The following is a 24,096-nucleotide window of genomic DNA, read 5'->3' as shown; positions in this document are numbered from 1 at the left end:
GGCAGGGGCCTCTTCAAGCCTGTGCCTCGCCGCCGTGGGCGTGTAAGTGGGTTCCACCTCCCCCAGTGTTTAATGGGCCTATTGCATACACAATTCCAGGATACGGCTGATCGATCAGAGGTCCACAGATCACCTGAGCATGAGGGGGCTGTTCAGCTACAAGCCCCGGGTGCAGCGCCTCGCAGCAGGAGCCGGGGAGAGGGAATGTGGCACCGATAAATTCAACCAGTCCAGGCGCTGTTGGGATCCCAGACAGTCTCGTATTCTCTGGGCTGCTGAGGTGGGGCTAGGTTATCCTGCCCAAATATTAGTCGTCTTCCCTCCCTGAGTTCACATCACGGAGTAGCAGGCGGTTTCATTCCCCAGTGTGACCCGCAGCTACTGGCTTATACGCGCTTGGGAGTCTGAGATCTGGTGGAAGGAGTCCCAGGGGAGAGTGTTTACTCACCAGCTCCACCCTGATGGGACTCTCCGTGGTGCAGCGACATAGGACCTCCGCTCCGTGTAGGTAGAATCTGGATGGCTGTAGCGGGGCCAGCCCCCCGCGGCTCGTCCGTGCGCCTTGGGCGGGCTCCCGCAGCGCTGCTCGCTAGCCGGGGCTTTACTGCTGACGGCCACCGCCCGGGCCACCGCCACCCAGCCGGGTGCCTCACGGGCGCGGTGTCCTCAGCGCCGGTCCCCTCTGCTCACTGCACTGGCCAGAGCCCCAGTGCAGTGGTGCGGCATGGAAACTCGGGCCGCTACGGCACCTGCAGGATCAGGGTTCCACCGCGGAACACAGCCGGGACCTCATCCGCCACTGTCAGACCTCTGGTGCCCCTCCTGCCAAGAAACATCAGTGGTGGGGCTGGGCGCTCGGTCAGTTGCGCAGACTCCGCCTCCAGGTGCTATCTGTGGAACTCCGGCTGTATGCGGCCACCATTTTCTTCTCCCCAGCTTTGTGCCGGGCCGTGTTCTTCCCTCGGTCGTTGCTCCTCGACCCCAGCAGCTTAGGAGATAATTTACCTAGCGGCACGCGCACCAATTCATCCTCATTCCGTTCATATCATTTATGTGTGTGAGCGGTAAGCCGCTAACGTTGTGCACGGTGCATACAGACCGTCGGGAGCTTCTAAGGAGCCATGCCGCTCGCGGCAGCTCCAAGCCACGCCCCCATCCATCTGGTTTTTCAGGTCAAGTAGGGCGGTTTCAGTCCTGTGTCTGGGGCGGAACTCAGATTGGTGGAGTCCTAGGAGTTTATTCTTTTCAATGAAGTGCTGAACTTGCAGGTAGGCTGCTTTGTCAAGTATTTTGAGGAGGAATGGGACAGTCGCGATAGGTCTATAGTTGTTAGGGGAGGTGGGATCGAGAGTCCGGTTTTTAAGAGAGGGCGGACCCAGGCTTCCTTGATGGGGGCAGGGACTATCCCTGTGGCAAAGGAGGCGTTAACAAAGGCAGTCAGAAAAGGTGGTAGGGCTTCGGTACAGTCCTTGTTGAGAGAAGCTGGGCAGGCATCACCTTTACAGTTAGAGGGTTTGATGTTCCTCATTAAGTTGATGTCTTGTTCCTGTATGGCTTTGATGGAGAAGGGTTTGTGGGGGTCTGAAGCTGGCGGTGGAATGGGAATGTGAGTATTAGGCAGAGCTTGTTTGGTAGCTAGTATTTTATTTTGGAGAAGGCTGAGTTTGGTTCGCATGGCCAATTGTATTTCATTGCACCAGACTTTTGTCTTTGGTGAAGTTCTGGGGGGCGGGAGTGGGTGTCTCTAGCTCCCTAAAGATGGCAAAGATTTCTTTTGTGCTAGATTGGGCTTCAGAGATTCTGGAATCAAAGGATTTGGCCTTTGCTTGGGTGATTGCCTTTTTGTATTTGTTGGAGACAGCTTTGAAGATCGTCTTGTCTTTGTCAGAGTGGGTCGTTTGCCACTGTGCGAGTGCAGATGTTTTCTTATTGCGAAGTAAGAGAAGGTCCGGGGTGAACCATGAATGGGTAGTGGGTTTGGATTTGCAGGGTTTGAGTGGGGCTATGGAGTTGATGGCTGCTTTGATTGCAGCATCATAGGTTGATGCGAGGGTTTGTGGGACTGAGGAGAAAGGTGGTCTGAAGGCTGGGCCTTGGAAGAAGAGCAGTAGCCTTTCCTTGGTGAGCTGGCAGGACCTTCTAGCGAGGCAGGGTGGCAGGGGTTGGGGTGATGGAGTGGACGGGCTGGTGGTGGGGATACTAAATGTGATGATATGGTGGTCAGACCATGGGGTGGGAGTGTTTCCAGTGATGATGAGTGGGCAGTTATGCTGTGCGATCCAGTCGAGTGTTCTGCCCAGGGTGTGGGTGGGGCCAGAGATGATGTTCTTGTAGCCTAGTGCCTTGAGGGCCGAGTCAAGGGATTTGGCTGCTGGGTCCTTGCTGTCAAGGAGACCTAGGTTGACGTCCCCAAGGAGAATGGCTTTTGAATGTTTTTTAAGGTTGTCAGAAAGGTGAGAGGCTTGAGAATCTCCTGTGGGACCTGGGGGGCGATAGCAATAGTGCAGTGGGAGAGAGGTTGATTTTGAATTGGAGGTAGTCACTGTTATTGTGCATGGATTTCTCTACCTTTCTAGTGGAGAGGCAGTATTTGGCAATAATTGCTACACCTCCACATTTAGAGGGGCGATCTTGTCTGGTGATGTCTAGTGATGAGTAGCCGGGGGGCAGTGCAAATGAATTAGGTTCTCAACCCTCCGTAGGTCACTCTTTTTCAGACCTAGGGGGCGCTCTGGACCATCTGCTCTCTTGGCACTCTCACCACTGCATCGGATCTTGGCTTCAGGTTGACCACTCCAGGGTGTTTGTATCTTTCTCATCTCTGGTAGCGGGGTGTGGACTATCTGACCTCACTGGCTCTGAGCATGTTACTACCTCCTCACCCCCTTCAGGGGCCAAGGGTCTCAACCTGGCATGAGCTATCCGGCCTCACTGACTATGTGAATGTTACTATGTTCAGAGCATTGTGTATATGCGTATTGTATACTGTTAGTGCATATGCAGATTAGGAGCTTGTCACTTGCAATCCTTTTTTATTGCTCCCAGACCCCTTTTGTTGCCCCAAGTATTGTTTAGCCATTTATGTGCCCAAATACCTTTTTTAACCTTTTTTTCTTGCCCTATTCTTGGCATGTTTAGGTCCTTTTCTCGTCCCAGCCCCTTTTAGCCCCTTTTCTTGCACCTTTAGCCCTTTCTATTGCTCCCAGCCCCTTTAGATGCCCCCAACACCATAAGCCCCTTTTGTTGCCCCAGTCCAGTTTAGCCCCTTTTCTTGCCTGCAGACCCCTTTGTTGCCCCTCACCCCCCTTAGCCCTTTTTGCTGCTTCCCACCCCCAAGCACCTGACAGAGGCTCCTTCCCCATTTTGCCTGCCCATTTCCCTGGATAGGCTCATATTTGGCCCTAAGAGCCAGGCCAGACCCCCTGGCTCAGCCCTTCCCATGCTAGTTGATTGGCTTTCTAAGCATGTAGCAAAGGCTTAAAGCTTTGGTCCGCTATCTTGAGTTGAGATGGATGCGCAGGTATTGGAGCGCAGCCCTGCGGTCTGACTGCAGCTTCAGAGGCAATCTGTCTGTTCGGCGATGACCTCTTGCCTAACCTACTCCCTAAGTAAATGTTTATGGGACTTGGACTTTCCCTGTTGACATGGCCGATGTGTGCCTGATTCAGTGGTGCTAAGAGCGCTGCAGGTTGGCTATCACTCTGTGCTCCCTCAGCTTCAGGGTTGTAGCAGTCAGTGGATTCACCTTAGCTCTGGCTGGAAAAGAGGTTCTAACAGAGAATGTTGCTATCTTACACAGTTCCTTGCATGGGTTAATAGTGGGCATTGTACTTGGCACAGAAGGTTGGCTGAGGTTGAGCCACTTTTACTTCCGCTGTCTTGCTTTGTGCAAACCACAAGGGCTTCCCTAGCGCAGAGGGCAAGGCTGCAGTCCATGCCGGAGATACGCAAGGGTGGGTGGTGAATATCCCACAGAAGGTTCCTCCAGCTCTACCCTGAGGAGGCTTTAGAAATAGGCAGAGTGGCTGCACACCATGCTCAATGCGATATTCACATATGACATGGAATCAGGCCATTTCCTGTGGGCACCGTTTCCTAGAGTACTGCATAAAGTCATGGTCGCAGAAACAAACTGTAACTTGGATCAATATAAAAACTGGGAGTTATATAGCCAATGTGCCACCATTTACATTGCTTGTATTTCCAAGAAATATTAATACAGTAAAAATGCATTATTCCCTGGGGAAGAATCAAGGAAGTCTGTTTTCTAGCTCAATTCCGGGAGAGCCCCTGGGTCCCTGAACCATGCTCCTCACTTTCTCTGATTCTGCCTTTTTTTTACAGGCTGCCCATCAGAAATAATGGAGGTGGTGGACGAGCTGGCCCCGCCCTCGCCCAACGCTCCAAGTGTTAGCGCAGATGAGCTGCTCTCGGCCATTGAGCTCTTCCTGTCCGACTCTCTGGTTAGTCAAGTCGGGGCTTCCTACCAGTTCAACATCACCCTCTCAGGAGGGGAGCAAAGGACCTACTTCCTGGACCTCACATCAGGTAAGAAGAATAAGGCTGGATTTATTGTGAGTTTTTATATTGTCAATATTCCACTATACAATAAAACCATGGTGCTCATGGAATATTACATTTAAAATATGTCATAGTGCTGGCAACCTAGAGTCCAAAATAGTGAAACCATTGGAAATATGTATGCATCGAAGTAATTATCAGGCTTTAGTGTTAAAAGTACACCAGATGACTAGCTTTGACCAAAGATCTGATCTTTCAGAGAAGGGGACTTCAAGTATACTGTGTCCTTTCCATTGGCTAGTGAAATATCTGAGGCATAAAGCAAGGATCTTAAATTGTGTCTCTGATGCAGGATCATTCAGAAGTGGTTGGGGACGGGGAGTGATATCTGTAAAGCACAGCCTAATGATGTAATGTCATGGTAATGTAGTCATCTGAGACAGATGCACTGCCATCACGGATACCCAATTCACTCTGACGTCGGGATAGTGACGTGACCTTGTTAGAGTTTGACTTCAGACGGGACAGGATTTTTTTTCTCTATATTATCATAAATTGTTGAGACGATCTTCATTTGGGGTGTGACTTTGTTCTTGCTTCGTTTGGCAACCACAGGGCCTTGGTGCTCTCATTAAACGCTTCTTCCACAGTTGTAGTATGCACAGGAATACTTCATAGGAACAAGGGATACTATGGGTTTACAACATGGGTGTGCTTGCCAGGTAAAAGGTAGAGATCAGCAATGTCTGGTTCCCTCTGGTCAGTAGAAGTGCAATGTCTGCATATTATGGGCAAAACTTTGCAGTCAGAACAGTTCTTGGAAGAGCATCACGGCCAGCAGGATTCCATTTTGAATGGGTGTCCTCTGGGCTTCATAACTCATATCCAGGTCCGACGAGGTAAGAAGGATGACATTTAGTTTACATGAACGTTTGTAGGCTGATGGGATAACTCTCATAGGGTTGCATTCTTTCCAACCACCCAATCACTGGGGGGATGCCATATATTCAACTTTCATAGGATTCTTCATTTCTGGCATTGGCAACTATATCCCTAACTCTTTGAGGCAGGCGGTAGCCATGGCCCTCGATGTGGATATCTGTACTCTCCCTCAATCTCTCGTACTAACAATGTCGCCCTTTGAAGACGAGCCGGATCATGAGCCACCGAAGAAGACACAGGAAGGGGAGGGATGAGAGCGGACAGTGTAATAATGGCATCGGGTAGCCTCAGAGTAGTGACCTGGAATGTGCGGGGCCTCAATAGTTATTTGAAGCGCAATAATATAATGATGTATCTGAAAAGGATGAGGGTGGATGTAGGGCTGCTACAGGAAACCCACCTCACTAAAGAGAAACTGGAGGTGGTGAAGAGGAAATGGAAGGGTAGCGTTACAGGAGCCACATACTCGGCATATGCATGAGGGGTGGTGACATGGGTGGCACCGCACGTGCCGTTTCAATTGCTTCGGTCGACAACGGACCCGGAGGGCAGAATGGTGGTGGTAGTGGGACTCTTCGAAAACAGAGAAGTGAGCATCATAAACTTGTACGCTCCCAACCATGATACGGCAGCTTATTTTCGGTCCTTGTATAGCAGGGTTAGCCCCCTGCTAAGTGGCGCAATACTGTGGGGAGGCGATTTCAACTGTACCCTGGACCCCGGGATGGACAGGTCAGACAGCAAGATACTGACACCAAGGCCTGCAGCCAAAGCTTTGGGGACACTGTTGGTAGAGCTTGGTCTAGAGGATGTGTGGAGGAGGCTACACCCTCAGGACAGGCAATACTCGCACTATGCCGCGCCACATGATCTACATACCAGGCTAGATTACGTGTTTGCCTCTGCCGAGATAGCGGGGAAATGGTGGGTGCAGAATATAAAGCTAGAGTACTGTCAGACCATTCACCTTTGGTCCTGGAGTGGCGACTCCGCCCCCCCAGAGCGTGTATCCTGACGTGGAGGCCTTGCAGGACCCGGGATTCCGGGAAGACCTGAGGGAGGCCATAGAGGAATATTTTGATATAAATACAGGAAGCGTAAGATCTATGGGAACAGTATGGGGGGAATTTAAGGTGGTGGTGCGAGGGGCCATATCAAAATCTAGTGGGCTCCAAGGGGGGATAGAACAAAAATTACGGTATACTGAAAGGGAGCTGGAAGAACTGATGTGGAAAGGGGAAACCACCCGAGAGGACAGTGTCAAGATGCGAGATTTGCAAAAGGCTAGCAGCGAATTTTGGGATAGATTATGCTAGATAAATTATAAGAAATATATCGAGAGGCAACATGCGGGAGGAGACAAACCCTGCATACTACTGGCCTGGTTTTACAAAAATGAGACACCCCGGCAGGTGATTAGAGAAGTTAGGGATGAGGATGGCCAGATCCGCAATACCCAAGAGGGGGTAAATGAGGAGTTCCACAAATATTATAAATGCTTGTATGAGGACGTGGGAGATGATATGGGCCACGAGATTCTGGAAACAGTTGAAGATATTGGGCTACCCACTTTAGACGACTTAGAGAGGGCGGACCTGGAAGCCCCAATCACCTTAGATGAACTGGATGCAGTGATCCAGCACTTGCCCACGCGCAAAGCGCCTCGGTCGGATGGATTACCTAGCAAATTCTACAAAGCGTATAAGCAAGAGTTGCTCCAACCGCTTCTGGCCCTCTCAACAAGGCTTACGAACAGGGGGAGCTGCCAGAGTCCCTCCGAGAGGCAGTGATCATCCCACTCTTGAAACCGGGGAAGCCGAATGTGGACTGCGGGTCATATAGGCCGCTATCAATGCTTAACCAAGATAGCAAAATACTCACGGCGGTGCTGGCAAATAGACTAAAGCGGGTAATTGGCAAATTAATACATCCAGACCAGACAGGCTATGTTCCAGGCAGGAATATCACTGACAATCACAGGAGGCTGCACCATATCATAGACCAAACGGAGAATGACCTGGGCGAGTTGGCCATAGTGTCGCTGGATGCAGTCAAGGCGTTTGACTCGGTTAGGTGGCCATGGTTAATAGTGACCCTGAAAGGATACGGGATAGGACCGGGTTATATTAGATGGGTCAAGATGTTATATAGCTCCCCGATTGCGAGAGTCAGGACAGGCGCTATAATTTCGGATAAATGGCAACTTAGTAGAGGGACTAGACAGGGATGTCCCTGGTCGCCTATGCTAAATATACTTGCATTGGAGCCGTTAGCTCTATGCCTCAGGTAGCAATATGGGGAGGTGGGGGTGCGCACTACAGGGAACACACATCTAATATCAATGTATGCAGATGACATTCTCCTCTATCTGCGATTCCCGGAGGAGAACTTGCAATATGTGTTGGAGGAGATGGACTGCTATGCCGCCCTCTCGGGCATACTGGTGAACCCCGGGAAGTCCAGCATATTCCCCCTGGGTAGGTATAAAAATGTTCCACTAAAAAACGTGCCCATTTTGCAAATACCCTGGCGGACAGAGACGTTCAGATACTTAGGCATAAACATATACCACAAGATAGAAGTGGAATGCAAACACAATACAGAGGAGGCGGTTGCAGGCATAAGAAATAGTATGGTATTTTTGGCCAGACTATCCCTGGCCATGATGGGAAGGGCGGTGCTGCTCACAATGGTGGTATTGCCCAGACCTCTGCATTTCTTCATAAACATACCGTATCTGCTCCCCAAACGCTTTTTTACCAAGCTCCATGGCCTGTGCAGGGGCTTCATATGACCCAATTCCAGAAATAGGGTGGCCGTGTGGAAATTACAAAATTCATGCGACAAGGGGGGCATAAACCTGCCGAATTTTGAACTATATTACTTGGCGGGACAGTTATCATATGTGGCGAGATGGTTGTCAGAAGAAGAATCTGCGGAAGCCAGGCTCCTACAAGGCGTCCCCGCCCCATACTTTCTAAAAGAAACGGTGTGGTTGCATAAAACGAAGTTGGCAGGGATGGGGAGACTGTTGGTGTTGGGATGGGAGGTCTGGCGTAGAGCATGGAGAACGGTGGGTGACCCGGACCCGCTCTCTCAGCAGGTCCCTTTGGTAGCATTATGTGGGGAAGACTCCCAGCTGATCAAAGGGGTCAGCCGATACTGGGAACCGGTAGGTCTAGCCACTCTGAGGGACATATGGCAGGAGGGGGAGGCGGTGGATTTTGAGAGGCTGCGGGAGGAGACGGGGGTACACAGAGGCCAATACATCACCTATACCAGGATCATGACTCGGTGAGGGGGAGGTGGCCTGATACGGTGCTGGCAGAAGAACCTGACGCCTCTGTAGAAATTATGTATGATGTTTTGGAGGGTGGGCATGAAATATCTAGGATATATGAGCTCCTGAGCACAAAAGCGGGGAAGGAGTTGCTTCAATTGAGACTTGATTGGGAGGAGGAGGTAGGAGAACCCATAACAGAGGGACAGTGGGACAGAGCCCAAAGGTACCATAGAAGGTGTCCCGGAACCCAAGACTTCAGCAGATTCAGCTGTATGTCAGCCAAAGAGCTTACTTGACCCCCGGCAGGATATCCAGGTTTGGTGGCTCGACCATACAGAAATGCCCCAGGTGTGGAGAGGAAGAGGCTGGGTTGTTACACATGTTCTGGGCCTGCCCAGAGGTGGGGACATTCTGGGTGGAGCTGCAGACGAGATTGGCCTGCCGGGGGGTGGTGCTGGATGTGGGGTCTGTGTGGGCATGCATGCTGGGGAGTTTTCCTAGGCCACGTAACTTAAAACATATCAGTAAAATGAAAGACCTGGCTTATATTTTGGCCAAACGCAGAATTGCGATGAGCTGGAAAGCTGCCCAGAGTGGAGATGTGGTGGGCGGACCTTGAAATGGGCTGAAGCAGAAACCACAGTCTGGTATGAAGCAGTCACGAGTGGGGGAGAGGAAGAGGTAGGCCCCTGGATAGCCTGGAGACAGCTGGTGGCCTCAATGACAAATCCCCACCAGGTGGATCAGGATGCGGAAAGTTGGGAGGTGGTGGCAAAACCGAGTCACCTGAAGATGCCCAAGGTGGTGGCACAAATATGATGGCTCAAGTTAGTGGGGTGGGAGGGGAGAGGACAGAGGAGAGCAATAACATGATGTTTGAAAATTGATCATGAACGTCCTAAAAAGTAGTAATGTTTGCAGTGTTGTTTGTTGAAGTAATAAAATAAATAATTTTAAAAAAAACAATGTCGCCCTTTGAATTTGGTACCGTATTTACACAGGGGTTTCCTGTATGGGTACCCGTGGGGTAACATGCTGTATGTAACCCCCATCAAGCACAAAAAAGGCTGCCACCAATCAGTGGAGCTCAGACAGACAGCTGTGCAAGGATACCTGCATGGAGAAACAGGGTGTGTTCAGGCCCCCAGAGTGACTTAAGGTCTCTGAGAGACACATTGAAATTTGCATCCATGAGGGGGCCATCTCTGGGGGAGGTGGAGTAGACCCGGTGGAGTAACATCGTAAATAATCTGAGCCTCACGTCAAAAGAGTAGTGTAGAACCTATGGCCCTGTAGAGCCATTCCCTCCCCTCAAAGCACAAAACCAAAAAGGTTACCCTGCACCCCTGATGGGTGACAATGGCCTGGGAATGTAAATCTGGTTGGTGACACTGTTCAGCAATGGCTCTTTGCGCGCCAATGAAAGGAGTAATCTGATAATTGAAAGACAATCTAAAATGTTCCTCACTTGATTCAATAATGTATTATTTTCAGTTCTGCTTAAACATTTACAATGTTATATGAATTCCTCTTCACTTGAAAGACAATTCACCAAAATAAAATATTTGTGTACAACATGTTTCAGATTACTAAATCCTTCATCAGGAGCATCCTTCATGGTTCCTTGATGTTTGTGTTCCGCTCTGGTCCACGCAATTCGTCTGGTATTGAACAGTACTCTATTAAACACCATTCCATATTCAGGGAACAGAGTGGAGCACTGAAACCAAGGAATCCTGAAGGATTAAATGCTCCCGATGAAGGATTTGGTAACCCTAAATGCATTCTGAAGGCATGCTTCCTTCATGTGGAGATGAATCCAGTGAAATAGTTCACCGACCAGATTTCTGTTTAGATGCCGCAGCTTGCATATATGGCAGGGCTTTTGAACACCTGAGATTAGTTTAAATATAATGATTTAATGCAATTGGTCCAGTTTATTAGCAGTGCCTGTTGCAATCCATTCATACATTGCCCCAGGAACAGGCACTGAATTAGCAGTTAATATCCGCTCTTGCTGCATTGCCAACAACGGAGAGCAAACATTCCTGCTAGACCATGTAAATGTACTTGTAATATCTGAAATTACCAGGTCACAGAGAACAAGTTAAGAGGGCGCAGTGTCTTTAGCTAAGCCATGTCAGCTATCAATGTAAAATGTATATTACTCTCCAGAGTCTGAGATCGGAATGTCCTGTGTCTCTTCTCTCCAAACTCTACAATGTGAATCATGTCTTGTGTGCCTCCACTCCAGCCTCCTATGTCAACCTCTCCCATTTTTCTCCTATCTGGTCTCTGAGATGTGACCATCCCCTGTGTGTCTCCAGGGACGCCCCTTTCATGGGAACCAGTCAGATACTGTGATGTGAACCTGTCCCTTGTGATGGTACCTGTCCTGCATGATGGTACCTGTACTGTGTGTCTCCACTATGATGTAAATTTGTCTTTTGTGTCCCTACCTCAGGCGTTGTAATGTTAACTTGTTTGGTGTGCCACCTGTCCGCTCTTGGGTGTGAGCATGTCCCATGTACCTCCAGGGACGTTTCTGGTGTAACCCTACCCTGTGTGTCGCAGCCTCTGTGGCATACTCTGGAATCTGTCCCCTGTATATCTAGCTCATGTGCTGTTGTAAGAACTTGAATTACTGTGGCATGAACATGGCATATGCTTCACCTCTCCAGACATTGATATTGTAATTGTTTATTTGTACAGTGCTTCAAAGTGCTTCAAGGCGGGAAGGGAGAAGGGGAATACAGTAGTCATTCTTAGGTCTTGATGTTTCCGAATGATCTAACAAAAAAATAACTAGCGTACTAGGCCTATTGGCATTTCTCCTAGTGCAAGTGCATGAGGTGTTTCAGGCGCAACCAGATTAGGGAGGGGAGATAAAGGGGCGACAAGACAGAACTAACTAGGCCTAGTAAATTCAGGTCATGCAAGTGTACAGACAGAATTGCAAGTGAGTCGGGAGGGGGGAACAAGGGCGCCCAGTCCAGCAGGGCCCTCTGTTAAGTGCAGAGAGGTTACCCCTCTCAGTAGTGCTGAGCATAGTGCAGAGTCCAGGAGGCAAGTGCAAAGACTGGCAGGAGTGCCTGGGACCTGTGAGGCTCTGGAGGTGATCCAGGCGACAAGTCAGCAAAAGCTGAACAGAGTTAGGGGAGAGATGGAGGAGTGAGGCGGAAAGAAAAAGAGAGGAGGTTAGCAGGGGAAAGGGAGAGAGAAAGAGGAAGAGAAGAGAAGAGGAAGGTCTTGAGGAGTTTCTGGAACGTAAGGAGCTCCAGCTCAAGGCAGAGAGAGTCAGGGAGGCTGTTCCGAGGGAGCACCTGCAGAGGATAAAGATCTACCCCCAAAACTATGCTTTAAATAATCGCTCACCCGCAAAGAGTTGAAGGACGAACAGAGGGCTCTAGAAGGAGAGTATTTAGGAAGAGAGTGTTGTAGATGGTGCGAGCCTCGGTCCCAGAAAGACTTGTGGACTATGCAGGGGGTCTTGAAATTGATCCTAGCAGCCACATGGAGCCAGTGGAGGGATAAGTCTTGCAGTTCTGTTCTGGATGAGTTGTAACGGATGGAGAGTAGAAGTAGGAAGACTGAGGTAGAGGCTGTTGGAGTAGTCCAGCCTAGGGAAAACCAGGGCTCTGGAGACAGTGAGCCTTTGGGGGAAGGTGAGAAAAGGTAGAATACCTCTGACGAGGTGCAGCTGGTAGTGGGACTTTTTGAAGATGTCCGAGATGAGAGAAGAAAAGGAGAGAATAGAGTCAAAAATGACCCCCAGATGTTCTGTCTCACTAGCAGATGGGGCGCAGGGCCAAGGGAGGCCTGCCAGTGAGAAATTGGGAAAGCAGGGGCTGGGGTCCCAATGAGGAAGATCTCTGTCTTACTAGCATTGAGGCAGCACACCAAGACTGAATTGCTGACAGTCAGGAATGAGCAAGGAGGAGGAAGAGGCTGAGGGTAGCCTGCAAGAGAGCTTTGTGTCATCTGCATAACACTGAAAGTTAGAGGTGAAGGTAGAGATCCTGTGGACCAGAGGGGCCATGTAGACATTGAAGAACCAAGGGGTAGGTGAGAACCCTGGGGGACGCCACAAGTAGAATGAGTGATAGAGGAGAGAAAGGAGCCAAGTTCCACCTGGGAAGGACGGTGAGAAAGAAAGGAGGCAAGCCATGCCAGGTCCAGATCTGTGATTCCCAAATGGAGGCACAACAGAGTGAAATGCAGGAAGTTCACAGATGGAATAAAACACAGCTAGATCCAATTTTTAAAAATGGAGGCACAACATAGTGAAATGCAGGAGGTTCAAAGATGGAATAAACACTACAGATGAACCTGTGTGTCCTTACTCGGGAACCCGACGTGAGCATCTGCCATATGTAAATACACAGACCAATCTACCCGACTGGTTACTCCCAATGCCCTCCAAGGGGAAACCTCCCAACGTGTTGAATATTATTTAGGCTCTTTTTGGAATCGTAAATTAATCTGTGAAAACAATGTAATCTAATTCACCTTGTTGCATCATCAATCTTTCATTTTCAATCAAAGTGATAATTCTAATAGAAGAGCATCCAACTTTCCAAAAAGAAATATACACAAGTTCATAAATACAACCACTTCTTGATTACAACCATTCCTAATCAATCCCTCTCATGAGGAAATGTAGCAACATTGAGCACTACTCATTGATAGAAACTTAACATCCATTCCCTCTTCAGTGGCTAATATTCTTTCTTCCTAAAGATATCACATAATCCCAATAAATGCCTCATTTAAAATAAAGTTTATTTTAAATCGAACTTTTTATCAAACTCGAACATAAATAAATTACTAAATAGTACTGTAGAGTACTAATCTTCATCTGTTTCACACTTCTAACCTATATTGCCCTACATACAACTAGCAGTAGTTTAGGGCTCCCAATATACATTTACCATGTTCATTTAGACACTGTTAAACAAATATATCTGTCTTATTCATGATCTAAGCCACAGTACAATGCAAAAGATTGGAGGGGGCGTGGGGAGTTGAGGGGGCTCCAGTCCCATGCTTACCCCAATATTTGTGAACCAGATCCCAACTCGATCATCATAAATCTGTTCTCCTTCTCAGCCACTACCAGAAAATCAGTATGGAAGCCCAACCCCAAGTTACAGCTTTCTATCACCAGTTAAACAGAGCGTCTACGCGAGGGACTAAGACATCCTCCTTATCATTTATACACACAGTCACAGCGAGCGGCGAGGAAAAAACTGGAAAACCTCATGCTTGTATTTCAAGGTAGCAGAAAAGGGGTCAACCAATTGGGACCCTTTGGACACTGTACACCCGTCGGCCATCTTAACACGTCACCCTCAATGAAGCTAATATATGTTTCTAAATCCTGCAGAATAAATATATCATCATTGACATTTTCGGGCACCAACCATATCATGTTAAAAGTTTTCTATGTACCCTCATCCTGTGACTTAAGTAAATTCATCACGCCCATTGCGCTTAATGTTAGAAAATGTGCCATATGTCTGATCTGCAGACAGTTTAATCTGAGGCTGCCCTGTGGGCCTACTCTCCAGACCTTTTTAAAGTGAACCTGTCTTGTGTGATGCCATGAAACTCTCATGCAAACATGTCTGTGTGTCTCCTCCCTGCAGGCAGTGGAAGAGTCGGCCGTGGGGAGCCAAGCACAAGGCCAGACGTGACTCTGGAAATGACAGAAGGGGACCTCCAATCCATGTTCAGCGGTGACCTGCGACCTTTGAGTGCCTATATGAACGGGAGGTTGCACATAGAGGGAGATCTGCACACCGCCATGAGGTTGGATGAAGTTTTCAAGACTGTAAAGAATCGATAGGTGCCCCTGTGGTCCAAACTCCACGCTACAAGATCTTTAGGACAATTCTCATAGCAGCAGGACCGCCGAAGTGTGAACATGACACGGGACTGAGACCTAATGTTCCGAAACCTAAGCAGCAAGGTGTGTGTAGAGGAAATTCCCCAATAGCCCAAAATTCTAATCATAGCACTTCTGCAAACCCTAAAATAATATACACACATCTACCAATTAGCAGGCTAAGACTACCGCTATTCCGTATAAGCCAACAATATTCTGAGGTCCGTGGGACTGTGGTTTAGCACGCACTCGATGGAGGATGTTCTGCACGGCATGGTTCCTTCCTGCATCTCCAGAAATATTCTCTCTCTCTTTCCCTCTCCCTCTCCCTCTCCCTCTCCCTCCCACTCCCTCACCTGCTACCAGCGTTTTCATTGGTGTTTCTCATTGCCCAAAACACCTTCTAAATTCCCAGCAGATTTGCTGCTGCTTAATATGGATTCACCTTTCTTGCTTCCCCTTCTTATCCCATATAACCCCCACACCAGATTGACATCCCTCCAAGGTTGCTGTTTTGGTATCACCCTTCCTGCTCCAATAGAAATGTAGAAGAGATATGGCAGCTTGTGGCAGTAAGGGCTCACTCCATGGCCCATATCCTCAAGCAGGCGTCCATGCCCAAGTATGCCGGTACAACCGATCACAGGGATTTATTTATTTTCTTTATAACACGCAGGGACAGGGGCCCATGGGCAAAGCAGCACGAACAGACGAGCACCAAATAACAAATGCACGTGTCTGGAACAGGAGATCAAGCAGAGGATCGGTTTGAATTAGGGAGTCCAGGTTCAAACAGAAATGTTTTTAGTCAAAGTTTAAACATCCCCAGGTAGGCGCTGGACCTAAGGTCCACTGGTAAGGTGTTCCAAAGGCAAGGGGCTGCAGAGGAAAACACCCTTCCAGATCCAGGGAGAGTTTGGTTTTGGGGGTTAGCAACAGACTGGTATAATTGGATCTCAAAACCCATCTTGCTGGGAGCCAACTCAGCTGCGAGGAGAGATAGATCAGACTTTAACCGTCAAGACAAGCACGTGTAGGTTATAAGGTGCAAAATGAAATAATTTTCCTTATGGGCAACCAGTGATATGATCGTTTTATGCATGCGACAGACAATGCTAACAACATTATTTTGGACCCCCTCAAGACAATTTAATGCTCCTTTCCCAATTCCTTGCAGAAGGCTAGAATAGTAGGTCAAACCACTGTGGCACAGCTGTTCTTGCTAAAAAAAAAGGGGGCAGATCAGTGCTAGAAGCCTCGGGTAATATGAGGAGCTAGAAACTAGGTGGCCAACATGGGCTTTTATGCTCAATTCAGCATCCAAGATGATACCCAGGGTCTAGACTTTAGATAAAGATTTGAGTGTACAGTCTGCACCTTAAAGAACTGCAACACGGGGTCTAGCCTACGCAGCTTTTAACTAGTGCCTAAAACCATAATCTCTGTTTTTGCATTGTTCAAAGGCAGCCCATTGGACATCATCCATCTGTAAATGACTTCAAAGGCGGTATTGATGGTCAAGGAGTCTGCTGCGTGATTGCCGGTGATGGAGAAGAGACACTGAGTGTCATCGCATAATTTGCCTATGATATTCATTCTGAGTCCAGCATCTCGTACAGGGGCAGAGTGAAGATGTTAAACAATGTTGGCAACATACAAGAGCCCTGCAGTCTCCTTTTCACTGTACACTCTGGCTGTCCGATCAGAGAGGAATGACAAAACCCAGCCGGCAGCTTCCTTAGAGAAGGAGGCAGAAACCTGGACCCTAGTAACTAGAGTGGTGTGATCGACCAGGTCAAAGGCTGCTGTAAGGTCCAGCAGCATCAGGAGCAAAGATTTTCCCTTATCCATAGACGGCATGATGTTCATTTTTAGATCTGTTAGGGTAGACTCGGTGCTATGGTAGCTTCTGAAATCGGATTGTTTAGGACCCAAGATTTTGTACTGACTCAGGTAATCCTGGATCTGTTGATAAGTGATTTTATCCGAAATGTTAAGCAGGAAAGGCGTGCTAGTTATAGGGCAGTAGTTACCAGCCGCTAGCGGGTCCAATGATGGCTTCTTCAAAAGAGGGTCAATCCAAGCTTGTTTAATGAATGCGCAGACTGTGCTTTCTCTAAAAGAGCAGTTTACAAACTTGGCGATCAAAGGGGCATGTAAACTGGAACATGTTTTAACAATAGCTGCAGGGCAAGGGTCACCTTTACAGTTGGTTGGCTTCAGAGTGCTTAGTGTGTCTCTGATAGTTGTTTCTGTAAAGACAAAGGGTGGGGCATGCCCCAAGAGCATTTTTGCGGTACCGCAATTTGGGCAAAGAGGATAATTTGGCTGAGATATCCGCCTTAATGTTTTCCACTTTACTGCGCATGGAGTCCTGGATGAGCCGACACAATTTTTCATTTTTATTAATTAATGAAAAAGGTGGGCAGGGGTCCTCCAGTTCACGTAAGAATTTGGACAATTCTCTTGAATTGGAAGCTTCCTTAATCCTTGTCTCATGTGACTGCTTGACCCTTCCCAAGTAGTTAACCTTGTGATCCACTGTGGGGGATTCTTGCCATTGCTTAAAAGCTTTTGTCTTTTATGACTTTTCAATGTATGTATCACTGCAGAGTACCACGGTTTGGAGGGCTTCTAAGGTGTTTACTGCCAATATCATCATATCGTCATAGGCTGTGGCTAATTTGTCTGCTGAGTCCATGCCATCTAGATTGTTAACTACAGAAGAAAAGAATGGATGTAGTGCCTGTGGAGTAGGTTTGCCTGGGTTACGACAGAGGGTCTTTCCAGGTATACTTCTCTTTTTTAGAGCAAGTAAGGCGAGTGGTCAGACCAAGACCAAAGAACAACTCTAATGGTATCCATTGCTAAGCCAAAAGATGCTATCCAATCCAAAGTCCTGCCTGCATTGTGTGTAGGAATGAGAATGTGTTGCTCAAAGTTCTATTCCTCCAATGAAGTCTGGACGGACTGAGCTAGAGTGTCATTTGAGTTGTTGAATTCTAGATTCGTGTCTCCTAATACCAGGACCCTAGATGGGGGTTTAAGAGTAGGGGCAATCCAATCATTGGGATGGATAGAAAAACCTGGTATACTCTGCAGAGGGCGATAAATAATAAAGATGTTTACCGTGATAGGATCAAGTAAAATGTTGGCTTCACAACTGCCAATCCCCACCGAGTCCATTCTGTGTATATTGAAGGATTTACGAAAGATAAGGGCAACTTTATCTGCTCTCAAAATGGTGTAATCCTGGTGAATGGCTAGTGCCAGCGAAGGCCCTGCAGCATCATGTAACCACGTTTCAGTCAAGGCACTGTACTCTAGAAGATCTGACATCTCTGTAGAGTGCTTTAATAATTATCTAGTATTCAGTAATACTCCTTTGAGACCTGTTAACTGTCTTTGGTCAGGAGATATAGTGCTTCTAGTGGTGTTCATGTTTGATTCCACAGAGGTAGAGAGAAGAGCTTATGAGTAGCCATTAAAGGGTCATCATGACATAAGGTTCTAAGTGAGGAAGTGGGCTTCACCTGATCTAGGGAAACCCAAATCTCTTTAGATGGACTGGTTGAACACTGAAGACCACTGGGTGCTTCAGTGACGTGATAATGCAAACCTAACTTAGTATCACTTGTAAAGCAAAGCGCAGCAGTTGGGTTTGGGACAAAGGATGGGGGTGGATATGCTATCAGTCAGGGGAACTTTAGGAGGGAGACTTTTGGACGTTTTCCCACAGTTTTTGCCACTGAGGGGTGCACTGAGGCAGCAACTATGTTATTGCAAATATCAGCGTTCAATGTCAGTATAAAGTGAGCCCTGCCCATTAGGTGGATTAGGCAAGGAGGTAGTACAGACCTGACTGTCGTCTTGAATGGTGAGCGTAGAAAACACATTTTGATGTATTGAAAAGTTGCTGGCAGGGTGAAGGTCCATGATTTCATATTTTCACAGGATACCTGCGACTCAGATACTTCTAGTAGAAGATGACAAAAGGGGACAGCCATAGCCCAAAGAGAATAGGTCAGAGTCACAAAGAAAAGAAAATATGTTCAGCCCACCACTGCCTGTCCCAAACCGGCGAAAATTGGCCTCTCAAACGCGGCACCGCTAACGCACCGCCGACGTTATCTTGATGGCCGGTAGACCCAGGAAATGTAGTTCCTAAGAACTACAGAAGACATGGACAGCACAAGGCTGTCAGTGAGTGGCAGGAGCACGCTGCTGGTAAGTGGGGAGGGACAACGTCAGCGCTGCCTGCAAACTCCAAACTAGGTAGTCTCTAGGGATAAAAGTCGTGGATTGCTCTACCAGGCACTGTTAGGCAAAGACATTAGTGATTAGCAGTCCTTACTACTTAGAAATTAGTAGAAATTAGTCACGTGGCACACAACAATTGCATACTATAACAATTTAAGTATACGTATGATTTCAATCACACCATCCGAAATAGCTACACACTGATATTTTAGTTCACAGACACACGTACTGTATCCCACATTCTCCAGTTGGTGAAACAACTCTCATTTCCCACCAGCAGCCATTCCTCCTATACAATTGTAACTGCCCCGTGCCCCTACAGCCCTCTTTTCATGCCTCCCTGGCACAGTAGCCATCCACAGCATGAAGGTGGCAATTTTTTATCCACGGCAGAAAGTCCACCCCTTGCAGTGATCTGCTAGCACAAAGTCCATTTTTCATTTGTAGCCCATTCACTAAGTGCGAGTTTTCAATACAATTCCACCCAACAAAGCTTCAAAGCCATAACAATGACAGTAGGCGCTATACAAATATAACATAACAATCGACTTCTGGGGCTTGATCCTTTGTGTCTGACCTTCTTGCATTAGCTCCACCTTTGTTTTCCACTCCGACATCTTTTTCATGAGGGATATTTACCTTTGTTTCCTTTCTAATCGCAATGTTGCAATCTTGCTGAGGCTGGTCTCGAGTTGCCATAACTTGCGGACATTGTCAGATTAGCGCAGGATAGTAAACGCGACTGCCTCTAACACTTAGCTTGAGGTGTGGTCTTGCACTTTCAAAACATGTTCTGCCTTTAACCCCTTAAGTGGCAGGCTATTATTCCAGTCTATACAAAAAGGACGAGCATTCTCGTTTTTGGCACAAAGGATGAAAAGATTGTGTTGAAAGGAAGGAGGACAATGTTTTATGTCGATGTGTTTATGTAGCGTGTGCAGTGTTGTCCTGTGTTGCAAAAGATGCTGTGCCTCTCAGCTGAACTGCCACAATGCATCATTCTGGTACCTCGGATTCACATATTTCAAAGTTTTGATGCCACTTTCCAGATGTAAGTAGCTGTCTAGCTCCACTTCTCTTTGACACTTTTAGGCCGCTTAATGTTTCTATTGTTGACAGTCAGGTGTGTGTTCACCCTCTTATTTCCCTCAGTCCAGTACCGCTGAACACTCCCCTCGCCCCAGCATTCAAAATTCACTGCCCACATGATATGATATGATATATGATATGATATGATATATGATATGGCATTTGTAACGCGCCTATACACAAGCGTTTCAAGGCGCGATCAAAGTAGTAGGCTGCCTTTTGGTCTCAAAGCATGCTGAGTGGTAGCTTTGCGGCTTGCATAACATCCTTAACATATCCCATGTCATTCTTTAGATGCTAATCCAGTCCTGGTTTTTCTCTGCAATCCTAGACTTAGTTTTGCTGCCCCCCATTATAAATCCAGAAGTACAAGTCGTAGAAGGCTCAAAAGAAATTCAGGACTGGGGGCACGCTGGCATGTATGTACTATTTGGCCATGCTCACTCCTCACCAGCAGAAGCATTGCTGTGTTAACTAGCAAAGGTCTTTAAGCACCCATAGATCGAAGCCTATATCAGAATCCTGCCCAGTCCTCGTAAAAGAGACCACTTTGAACTGATAAGGGTGTGGGGAGAGCATTTAAATGCCAGAGCGCTAATATCCCTGAATTAGGAGAGGTGTTTGCGATTCCTTACGATTGGGTCCAGCTCCCCTTGAAATTAATGGTTGCCCAGATCTTCCCTCACTTGGGCAATCATGAAACTCGTGGCTGCTCAGGGGATTCTAATAATCAGATCACTGCTGATCCCATTTTAAAATTAAAAATTAAACATTTGGGCACGCTCCCATTCAATCTTGCACAACTTTTATTAGTTCAAAAATGCCCACACCAAATCTGAGTCCTTTACCCCGAAAGGTTGGTGATTAGTGATAGTTAGGATGTGTTCTTTGTGGTTGTCCAGTTTTAAAAAAATGCCCAAATAACGAAATGTTTTTTAAAAAGTCAATAAAGTGCTGCACATAAAATGTTTTTTTTCTACAAATGCTACTAACAAGATATGTAAATGAACAAACTCGTGGAGACAATGGGCCGGCAATAGTTGACCACATTAAGGTACATATTTTTAAGGAGACATTTCTGAATTTTATAAATGTTTGTGTGTGCAGAACGCCCGAAATATCCTTGTCCGCGCCATGTGTTTTTGGAATTACAATAACATGCCTAAATATATGTAATTTCTTGTTGCTATTGGTATTTTGATTGGTAGGGTACAACAATTTAATAACCATTGGTAGATGGGCTTTCGATTTTATTTGAGTGAGGCGCACTACGAGGCTTTGTGCTCGTGTCATTTTGGTTTGTGATTGCGTTTTGTTAATTTCTACTTTTATTCACAAACAAAACTACCTCTAAAATCACATGGAAATCACATTCTACGAAGACATTTCATACTGTTTTGCATTCTTTCACTGGTGATAAACCCAAGACCAGACATACATGCAGTGACTTAACGCACATGATGAACCAGCCATGCTTCTATCTTACAAGTAGTGTCTCCGGTTTTGGACCTGGGGCCTACTGATACCCAGGAACACCTACCAATACTACATGTACAAATTACCATGACAGACATTCTGGAGAGCTATGGCTTTGCTGATCATGCAGGTTTGTCTGCCCGTAATGCATGGAAAAGCACAATTACACAAATATTTCCCCTTATTTCCATCAGAAAATCCTACCAAAACACGCCAACAAAAGCACATTGCCACATTGCCTACTACCATGCATTGTCACCCTGGGCATAATTCTGTGGGGGGACAACCCCCCCCCCCCCCCAAGTTTCCTGTTGCACCATTTTGCCCCCCACATTTGGCAGAGTCCCCTTTCCTTTCGTCATGCCCCCCATCCTCCAAACATTTTCAGGAAAGATACTCCACTGATTGTCACATTCTTCTGGCTACAAAACAGCACGTGTGTCTCTGGGTAAACATAGCTCATGGGATTAAAAAAATGCCAAAACTGCAGCATTGCTGAATACAGTTATGGCATACATTTGGGCGCTGCAGGTCAGCAACATATTATACATAGAAAACCTATACATTTCTGGAATGTTTACAAGCTGGAGAACCCAGCAATAGATCAGTATAAGGAGACCTTAACACCTCCCATCACTCGGGTCATGATTTCTTCTGTGTCCCTCCTCTCTACTCCTCTTCTGGTCTTGATCCTTACTTGATGTCAGACAACACGTTTGTTCCTCCATCCATGGTGCGTTAAACTCCTTCTTATCGGGGTCTCCCATTATGCTCTGCCTTGGTTAATGCATACCCTCTCATTCCTACCTGTTCTCACTATCTAGCTGCTCACTACTAAGGGATAATTCCTCCTGCTTCCAATACTCCCCGCTGCCACCGCTTGACATTCTCCTCCTGCTCCCTCCTGACCGTCTCCTGCTGCCTCCTGACCTTCTCCGCCTTGCTGCCTCCTGACGTTCTCCTGCCGACTCCTGACATTCTTCTCCTGCCGTCTCCTGACCTTCTCCTCCTGCTGTCCCCTGACCTTCTCCTCCTGCTGTCCCCTGACCTTCTCCTCCTGCTGTCTCCGGACCTTCTCCTCTTGCTGTCTCCTGACCTTATCCTCCTGCTGTCTCCTGACCTTCTCCTCCTGCCGTCTCCTCCCGTTTTCCTCCTGCTGCATCCTGACAGTCTCTGTCTGCTGCCTCCTGACATTCTTCTACTGACATTCTCCTCCTGCCGCCTCCTGACATTCTCCTCCTGCTGCCTCCTGTTCTTCTCCTGCCAATTCCTGACATTCTCCTCCTGCCGCTTCCTGACCTCCTCCTGCCATCTCCTGACCTTCTTCGCCTTGCCGCCTACTGATGTTCTCCTCCTGACATTCTCGGCTGCCACCGGTGGTTATTCACCTCCTGATGCTCTACTCCTGCCAGCATCTTATTTTCCTTCTTCCCCACTTGTCATCATTCTTCTCTGTTTAACTCTCTGTCTCAGCCTCCTTCTACTTCTTTGTTCTCCAAGCATCTACACTTTCTGTACAAAACGTACCCCATTGTCTCCTTTGTTTGGGCCCGGTTTTGGAAAGGTCTGTACCATTATGGGCAAATTAAAGTTGGGTTGTGATTGGTTCACTTGCATTTCTATTCGTGTCTTGGTGTGCGTGGGACTTTGGATCGGATGTGCCCTTTGTGGACCAAGGCTCTAAAAGCCTAGTTCGCCATTTTGGAATTCCAGTTTCCTTTCAGGTGTGTCTGCGGATATGCTCCAGAAGCAGAGCCACGTGTCTCCCTGACCTTGTCACTGCAGTAGCCTGACCTGGGTGTCTTCTGTCCTCGTTTGTTCGATGAGTGTTGTTTAATTGGTGTGTATGCCACCCACGGTAGTGGCGTGTTTCTGTTTGGTGTGCGTGCACTCTAGCAGTGAAGAGGAGTTAAACTTCTGCAGATTCACGTTACCTCTAATACTCAAGCTCAAGCTTGCTTCCTAAGCCACCTCATTTAATTGGCCAGTAGCCTTTTGTTTGTTCATGTGACTGACCCTACCCGGTGGCCCTGAGTAAGTGAGGGTGACCAAGCAATCCTCTCCATACCACCCATTGTGCACATCATCTTCTAGCCTGGGGAGGTACACCCAAGACAACCCACTAGATGCTCCCAAAATAAGGCTCTATGAGCAAATGCTTTAAGGGAGTCAAATCAGGCTTTGGGTGTTATAAATACGGCTGCCATTGCAAGCATGACTGCCCAAGGCACTGCACAGTGAAAATGGATCTCCTGAAGAAAAGATAAGCAGGTTTGAAAACAGTACAGCGTGCAATATATTCAAATAAACATGCAATAATAACCCATAATATTAAACTGGTCACCAGTTTTCCCATGCACCCCAGAAGCTCATATCTACCTATGCATCTCAAAATGATACTGCACGTTCCTTTTACAAAATGAATAATAGTTTGCCTATAAATAAGAGATCTCTGCTATAGTCACTGAATGCACGCGATTACACAGCGGCACGAAATTACAAATTCGAAAAGGCTGAATACGAAATGCACGCCATGGTATCATCACGCATTAGTTTGCCCACACCCCCTTACCCACCCCCCTACTTGCCTTTTGGCGGGACACTTCGTTGTGTGCTGCTGACTCCCCTGTCTTTCGAC

The 24,096-nt window shown here is 47.4% G+C and overlaps 1 protein-coding gene across 2 annotated transcripts in view; it reads left to right on the top strand.

Moving 5' to 3' along the window:
- The window catches only part of STOML1 (stomatin like 1), a 92,341-nt gene extending 69,273 nt beyond the window's left edge, over positions 1 to 23,068 (top strand). For both annotated transcript variants that reach the window (XM_069624595.1, XM_069624596.1), the window contains 2 exons: positions 4,345 to 4,548; positions 14,395 to 23,068. In XM_069624595.1, the coding sequence (XP_069480696.1) occupies positions 4,345 to 4,548; positions 14,395 to 14,594 (404 nt within the window). In that variant the 3' untranslated portion in view covers positions 14,595 to 23,068. The remainder of the gene's footprint in view (positions 1 to 4,344; positions 4,549 to 14,394) is intronic.
- The last annotated feature ends 1,028 nt before the right edge of the window (positions 23,069 to 24,096 follow it).

This window comes from Ambystoma mexicanum, chromosome 11, assembly GCF_040938575.1.
Source record: "Ambystoma mexicanum isolate Mex_15411 chromosome 11, UKY_AmexF1_1, whole genome shotgun sequence".
In the NCBI taxonomy this organism is placed as follows: domain Eukaryota; kingdom Metazoa; phylum Chordata; class Amphibia; order Caudata; family Ambystomatidae; genus Ambystoma; species Ambystoma mexicanum.
The sequence above is the reverse complement of the archived record's forward strand: the minus strand, read 5'-3'. Positions and strand labels throughout refer to the sequence as shown.